This window comes from Octopus bimaculoides, chromosome 1 (assembly GCF_001194135.2).
Source record: "Octopus bimaculoides isolate UCB-OBI-ISO-001 chromosome 1, ASM119413v2, whole genome shotgun sequence".
In the NCBI taxonomy this organism is placed as follows: domain Eukaryota; kingdom Metazoa; phylum Mollusca; class Cephalopoda; order Octopoda; family Octopodidae; genus Octopus; species Octopus bimaculoides.
In genome coordinates this window covers 4,845,087-4,853,429 of record NC_068981.1, presented here as the reverse complement: position 1 = coordinate 4,853,429, position 8,343 = coordinate 4,845,087, and the positions used below count along the sequence as shown (strand labels likewise).

The 8,343-nt window shown below is 36.0% G+C and overlaps 1 protein-coding gene across 2 annotated transcripts in view; it reads right to left on the bottom strand.

The window, feature by feature from the left end:
• LOC106876875 (MOG interacting and ectopic P-granules protein 1) overlaps nt 1–8,343 on the bottom strand; it is a 13,829-nt gene continuing 5,486 nt past the window's right edge. For both annotated transcript variants that reach the window (XM_014925614.2, XM_014925615.2), the window contains exon 2: nt 1–4,166. In XM_014925614.2, coding sequence (XP_014781100.1) covers nt 512–4,063 — 3,552 coding nt within the window. In that variant the 5' untranslated portion in view covers nt 4,064–4,166 and the 3' untranslated portion in view covers nt 1–511. The remainder of the gene's footprint in view (nt 4,167–8,343) is intronic.

The following is an 8,343-nucleotide window of genomic DNA, read 5'->3' as shown; positions in this document are numbered from 1 at the left end:
TTTGGGGGGGTTTTTTTCAATAAGAAAGTTAATAGAAATTTTCAATTTTTCCAAGAGCAATTATGGACAAAAAAATTAATCATTATTAATACAAGTGATTAATTAATTTGATAACAGCCAAAGATTCTAATACATACATATTTCAATGGCATTCATAGATTTGGGGAGAAGGGAAGGAAAAAAAAAAAAAAATTAAAGTCAAAAGCCATTTGAGTAGTTTTTAGTTCTACATAAAACAGAGACCCTAAGCCCACATCTTTGGGGGAAGAGTTTAACTCCAGACTGGGCAACAGGTCAGTGTTAACAGTTTCATTACATACACAGCATGAGTGACAATTCCCTTGCCGATGACTGCTATTTTGGTTCCTAAGATATAGCATAGTTTCAAGGCAATAGAGATTATTCTCAACAGACATGAAGACTCCAGGAGTAGAGGTAATATTTCTGAATAATGTTCAGGCTGTTTATATATATTATATATGTTTAAGTCATTTTTACCAAATCACTCCATTCATTCGGTGCTGTCTGTAATGTTTTTGTCACTCCCTGATTTCACAGGACTTTTCTTACTATCATAGCTTTCATCAGATTCTTTGGAAGACTCCAGTTTTGCAGAAGTAGAACCATTATTGTTATTGTTATTATTATTATTAGCGGTTGCGTTTTCCTGCTCATCCTGTTTGTCCTTGTCAGCAGCTGTTCCTTTCTGACTCCAGTCGCTCTCCTCTTCACTTTCTTGAGACGCATCGACATCCATCTTCTCAGGTGCTGCAGATTCGGAAACACTGCCAGTCTTACTACTTTCTTTCTTTTTATCAACAGAACCATTTTTGGGGTAATCTAATTTAGTCTTATCAGCAGAGCTACTGCCAGCATTAATAACTTCCACATCATCATCACTATCACTTATAGATATAGATTCGGATTTAGCCTCAAAATTACTATCATTATCTAGAGAAATTTTACTGCGTTTCGCTGCTCTATCGGATTCTTCTGGTTTTCGTTTATGTGATCGAGCTGAACTATTGCTACCTACATCCCCAGAAACGCTGTTTTGCCCGGAATCAATGTTGCCAGATATTGAACAAGGAGAAGCACCACCAGATATATCCAGGTGTAATTTTTTCTCTTTCATTTCTGCGTTGATCTCTTCTGAGTTGAGCCGCTTGAGTTTGATAGAACATTTTTTCAAATGCCTCTCTTCAACGTGCTTTATAAACTCTTGAATGAGTATCTGCTTCTTACACACACTGCAAGCTTTCACCGTTGGAATGCTTATCTGACATCTGTGGTTACCAAGAGAACCCTCTGCTGGCAAAACCATGCCGCATTTTTTGCAAGCCTTATGTACGAGTAGACAATGTTGTGTCAATTCAGCATTGCTCGCAAACGGTACCTTGCAAAACACACAGTAGTTGCCTTTTACCAACTGAGAGGCCGACGAGCCAGGGGTGGCAGTTCCGGTTTTGGTTGCCATAGCCATGGAATTACCACCTCCTTTCTCGTCAAGTTTCACCTTGGCATCCATTGAATTCGAGTTACTACGCTTCACTAAAATACCGTGACTGGCAGCCATGTGGATCTCGGTTTCAGATCGGCTCTGGCACACCTTCCCACAAACAATGCATCGCTTTTGGTTCAGGAAGTCCTGTAAGTTGAGCTGATGGGTGTCAGTCATATGATTAAGCAGATGAGAAACAAGACAACCACAAAGGATGCATACTTGAGAGAGAGAACCCTTGGCATAATGTTTCAAGGAAACCCTGTGTTTCTGGAGGCCTTGGCTAGTCCAGAATTTCTTTTCACAAACATCACAGAAAAGAGGAGGGCATGGTTTCTCGAACATAAGTGCAGGCATCTCAACTCTATGAGCGTAGAAGAAGTGAATACGCAGAGCTTCCCGATCTTTAACATAGCCGCCACACAGCTCACAGATTTCAAACTCACTAACATCATTAATGGGCTGATTGTTGGAAGGTATTAATTTCTGGTTGGCTAAAGACTTGGCAGTAACTACATTATGGCCTTTGACCTGTTGATGCATGTTGAGTAAATCTTTCACAGGAAGTTGTGTCCGCATCAGGCTTAGGTTCTGATGTCCCTTGTTTGGGTTGAGTAAAGATGTTCCACGGATATTATTTTGGGGCATGCCAGGAGAGAAGTGTTTCATTCCAAGATGGTTAACCAGGGGCCGAATTGGAGACTGTTGCTGGAATCGATTCGGTTGCATGTTCCCTCTTGCATTGAAATTTCTCATCTGGTTCCCTGGCACTTGCGGTTGACCTATTTTGGGATGCACTAAAACAGGAATTCTTTGGTTTACATTCATATTTCCTTGATTCATTGGTTTCGACTGAATAGGAGAAATTTTATTAGCATTGAAGTAGCTTGCTCGATTCGCAGCTGCTTGTTGCTGTTGCAACTTAAACTGAGCCTGCTGCGCTTTGATCTGATTTTGTTTAGCTTTATGCAAAGCAATAGCCTTCAGGGCCTCTTCTTTCTCGGAGAGGTAGAATACCCCGTACAAGCTATAATTGATATCAGTTTCAGGGGACGGCGACAAGTGAGTTTTCATTTCAAAGTTCTTTTCACACTTCCACCTGTGCTGCGTTAGTTTACTCTTAGAGTTGTGTTCAAATGGGCAGAGACTACATTGCCAAAACGCTGGCTTTTCCATACTTCGTCCTTTGATGTTGTGCTCAGCCTCCATATGAAAGTTGAAAGCCAGGTTGTTTCTGGTCAGGAAATCACAATAGGAACAACAAAAGTCTTCTCGTTTGTTAACATGTGGATGTTCACGATGCCAAAAATGGACATTGACCGACTCACTAACAAAATTGCATAATTTGCACTTCCTGTAGCTGAGCTTAAGATGTTTCAGTTTTTCAGCAAGCTCCCTGCAGGATGTCCGCATCTTGTCCAGTTGAGAACACTCAACATCTGTTAGTTTGCCAGACTGCTGCTTCCGAGACTGAATATGGATGGCTTCTTGATAAACAGATTGTTTAACAATGTCAAGCCCCAAGTTGTTCAGGAAGTTGGCTAGCGGACCTAGTTTTTCATCAGCTTTCATCAATAGCTCTGCCTTGGCTTTTGCTTTCAAGATGCGTTGAGCCTTGGTTGACATAGAATGTAGAAGCGTTTCTCTCTTGATAGCCTCAATCTGTTCAACACTGGAATTTGGCAAAGTATCTTTAGAATCATCGTTATCGTTGATGTTGAAATTAGAAAAATTAGGTGACGAGCAGAAAGGAGACGTACCTCCTTTTGAAGAATTCATACTGGATTGAGAACTGTTTAGTGGAGACATCGAAGGTATATGAGGTTTGGGAATTTTAGCTCCAGATAGCGGAGCATAATTGTTCTGTTGGTTAGCCAGGTTGAAAGACGGCAGCTCAGGTGGCTGCTGAACCTTATTATGATTGTTGTTAGCACTGAAAGGCCCAGATCGCAGCTGGTTATTGCTGTTTGAAGTGAGAAGAGAATTTGATTGACAATTTGAAGACTGCAAATGAAGACGAGATCTTTCACAAGGATTTAGATCATTAACTTTTCTTTGATTCTCTTTTGCAACCGATTCAAGGCCGTTGTTTGCCGAGTTGATCTTCGCTGCAGTATTTAAAACTTCCACTTCGTCGTCGTCGTCGTCGTTGTTGGTGTTCTTCTTGTTACTGTCAGTTAATTTAATGACAACTTTTAGAGGGTCAGTTTCCCCTTTAGAAGGACTATCAGATTTCTTTTCTGCTTTCTCCAACTTCTCACTAGAAGTAATTATTACGTCAGATTCGTCTTCTACAGTAATCTTATCTACTGGACTTTTGATTTTACTAAGCTGATTTTCTTTGCTTTCTTCGTTATCAATTTTATCTTCGTTTAAAGAGACATTCTGCTGTTGTTCTCCCTTAGACTTATTTCTCAAGAAATCAGATTTTTCCCCAGGAACTAAATTCTTTCCAACGCCGTTCTTCACAGAAGTTTCTAGGTCAGATATGCTGTCGGCACTTTCTTGGCTGCAATTATTTTTCATTTCTCCAACATCCAGGCTAGTGTTGCAACTTTCCATCCCAAATCAATATAGAAGAAGAAAGTTGTGGCAAATTAACATGGTTCACAAGACAATCCAAGAAAATAATGGCAGCAAGCTGGCAGCAAGTACACTTTCCTCACTGGAACAAAAAAAGAGAAAAAAAAATGTCACAAAGTGTTTAACACAGTCAAGCCCCTACCCCCAATAAATAATTCATTTTTTAAAAAAATCCTAAGAACAAGGAATAAGTAATCTCAAACAACTTTCAAGTCGACGAAAAATTTGCATTTTGGCTAAGAAAAAGGTTAATTCCTTTCTAACCATATTCCTGTTAGAATACATTCTTTGTCATTATTAATCTGATGTTTGGAGCACAAACATAAAATTTTTAGCACTTTAACCCTTTTTTTTAGCATATATTTCTGCTGAAATACTACAGTATCTTTGTTTCAGATAGAATTTAGTAAAATAACTTTGTCATTACCAAATTTTGATGGAAAATTCTAATTTAGACCACAAGTAAAAAAAAAAAAAAAGTGCCGTGCCACGTAAAAAGCACCCAGTACACTCTGTGCATCCAGCCGTAGAAACCATGCCAAAGCAGACATTGGAACCTGGTGTGATCCCAGGCCTTGGCAGCTCCTTGTCAAACCGTCTAACCCATGCCAACATGGAATACGGACGTTAAAAAATTACCAGGAATTTTGTATTCATAAAACTAGGGGTGGTCTGAGACAGATTGGTATCAAGAGTTAAAAATGTCAACTCGGATGTTTTAAATTCCGGAAATTTTGGTGTAGTGTGTTGAAAAGACTAGTTGCTTAAAACAAAACATTAGTAAAAATCTAATCTATTCAAACGAGGGAGGGCACAGGTGTATAGATAGAAGTTTCGTTGGAAAATGCAGTAAACAGTGGCTCCAGTTGATTTTAAATCCAAACAAATGACTCGGGATAATCCAGTGTCACTGTATATATACACATAATATACTAATCACCGCTATTATCAGCAACAACATATACATACTGATGTAGTTTTTTGGTAAAAAACATCCTAAGACAATGTCGGCCATGTTTGTGACGAAGGGAAACAACTCGTAACATGGTAACAACAAAGTTATTGAAATGAATTCCAATAAATACTCAGTATTTTTACAATTAATTAATTAATTAGTCATTAAACTTCACGACCATTTTCACTTGTAATCAATTCAAAGACAGGGTTCGTTGCACAGGCTAACAGTACTTTAACCCACCCGTGCCATTTCTCAATATACCACAATTATTTAACATGAATAACTACATTATATTACAAAATATAAAACTAAATTAAAACAAATTGAATAGTTACAAAAAGAACTTCATAAAATTAGCTGAAAATAAAATTCATAAATACACACAAAAAAAAAAATCTCAGTTATTTAAATATACAGAAATGAATTGAAATAAAAAATGCAAACGACATGATTATTCACAAGTCATACATGCATAACACGTCTGTTATGCATGCATCTTAGGCAAGAGTCTTATAATTATAGCTTCTATAGCTTCGAGCTGATCAAGTGGATTTGGTAGACGCTAACTGAAAGAAGCCAAGCTTCTGTCAAAACCGTCCAACCCATGACAGCATGAAAAACGGACGCTAAATTATGATATGTGTCCCACCCCTACCTGACAACCGGTGCTGGTGTGTTTACATCCTTGTAAACTTAGTGGTTCGACAGAAGAGACTAATAGAATAAAAAAAACCTATTACTCGAGTCGATTCATTGACTAAAAATTCTTTGAGGCTGTACTCCAGCATGGCCGTAGTCTAATGAGTGAAACATCTGTTAATTACTTGTAGGGATTCGATGTTTCGAGTTGTAACTCAATTAAAACTTCCTTTATCATCAAATTGAATGAGATGCCAAAAGTGAGGCTGATTCAAACTTGAGCTACATTTAAGTAAAGCTTCTAAAGAAGATACTTTCAAAAAACCTGAAGAGAATTAAACCAAAGCCAGAAATTTTAAGAACATGCCTTATGATTTAAAAAAGCTAGAGACAGTGAACCTTAACATAACATGCAAAAATAAATGTAACTGTAGTTTTAATAACGTTTAACAAATTTAAACCTGAAAATTGTGATTAATTTTTAACAGCTTCTTAACAGTTTTATAGTGGAAACTACAATCTACTTTATATTCAAGAGCAAAAAGTATACAAATTTCTGATTAATCAAACAGCTAGATTTAAGGTAATTCCCTACCAAACTGTTACATGGAAAAAAATGGGTCTATTATTGATGTAGGGCTCAGAGATTCCATATATTTTGGCTTCGGATTCAATGATGATGGTTTTTACAAAGAAGATAAAAACAAACTCCATGTAACTTAGAATGTCTTGTAGTTTACTGATTCTAATATATGCAATGACATTAAGTAAGCTGATTTAATAAAAAGTCAATCAGTGTTGATCAAGTCTCAATTATATTGAACAGTCCTGATTAATAATTCAGATAAAATTGAGCTTCATTATCTTAGAGCAACACAACACTTTGGCCCTCTTAGTTTTTGCATTCCTTCAGAAAGGGAGTTTTATCAAATTAAAACATGGGCATTTTTAAAGATGGATGCTCTTCCTACAGTTAAACCACCCACCGAAACTCACCATGGGGCCCCAATTAAATTACTGAAGTACAATTGGGGTCAACAGTCTTCTGGCAGAGCCAATGAGCTTCTCTGCAATGGGGAAATATTTCCACGACCAAGCAAATGGTTGGAATGAAATGAAAAACCTTTACAAAATCCATCAATAACAACAGGTTTTTAAATTATAATTTGGCAAAGAAGCAAATATCCATGAAGATCAACATCATCCAGATTACAAGCTTTGATATGTAGAAAGTCTGTTTGTCATCAGATGACAGAATTTTAAATGGTACCCCAATGTGTAGAGACAGTGAAGAATCCTCAACATTTTCTCTGAAGTTAAGACTTGGAATACATAAGAGCCATGATTTCAATTAAAGCAACAGAATAAACTGGTAGAATATTAATTGAATCATCCTTAACTTTCTTTCGGTAGTGGTTCTAAACCCATTTTTTTTTTATCCAGACCCATCTGATTCCTACTTTACTCTGGTGGACACTCATAACTATTCAATTTAAAAAAAAAATCCTATTATGTTTTTATAATTTCATTGGGAATTGTATAAAAGGACAACTGTTAAAATATTTTGTGCATTACACAAATTTTTAACAACAAAATATTATATGGATCACTGATGTAAAGCATTTTTAAGGAAATATCATTTCCAGTAAATTATAATAAATTCTTATTGGGAATTAGATCCAATCTAAAGAATCTTAATGGTTGCATCTGATGATAGATAACCCACCTGTAAATAGTAAGGTGTCGGTTCCACCAACCATGATACACCTTTTCAGTGGAATCTTTAGTTTCTGATTACCATCTGACATTCTTAATCTAATCAATCCAATGCATGTTTTATACAGGATTGATTTGTTATTGATCTCATCACAAATATTAGCAACTGGAAACATCAACTACTTAAAAATTATCATCAATAATAATGCAAGAGGCAATTATTACAAGGAAGACACAGACAATACATCTGACCACACCTTTTCCATCCTACACCAAAATTAAATACTATTATACACGAATACCTTCGATACAAAATTATTTCGGACGGCACTATCTAAAAAAAAATAAAAATTATAGTATCTGATATCGTTTTCAAATAATTTAGACATAATAAAATAATGTCTATTTATTTCCTTGCTTCTGAGGAAAGAACTGATGGTTTAATTCTTCAACACAAGTGTATGGCAATGTTGAAGTGACCGGCATGACTATAATTATGAAGAAAAAAGGGAGAACATTAGTTATAATAATACAAACACATAAGACTTTAGATACAAATATATAGAACTTGGAGAAAACTAATAAATTATTTCAAGTAGTTTAATGATTGAGCTGATCTTTAAACACTGAGATTCAACAGAAAGTTTTTGAAACCTATTTTAAGTGAAGTTTAAATTTCTAAATCTCACAAAGTTAACAAGAAATATTTTAATTCCTACTTCAAACATTTTTGGGTGTTTCGGGGGAAAATACAGCATCATTTTAAATTTGTATTTAAGCAAAATAATCTGGGGGAGAGAAAACATTTCAGTAACACGGAAATCGGAGCCTAAATTCCAACACAGTTCTTATAATTGAGATGTTATTAAATTCACCATGACTTATATAATACAACATTAAACGGTATGTCTATTTAGATACATGTGTAAGATATAGATTATATATA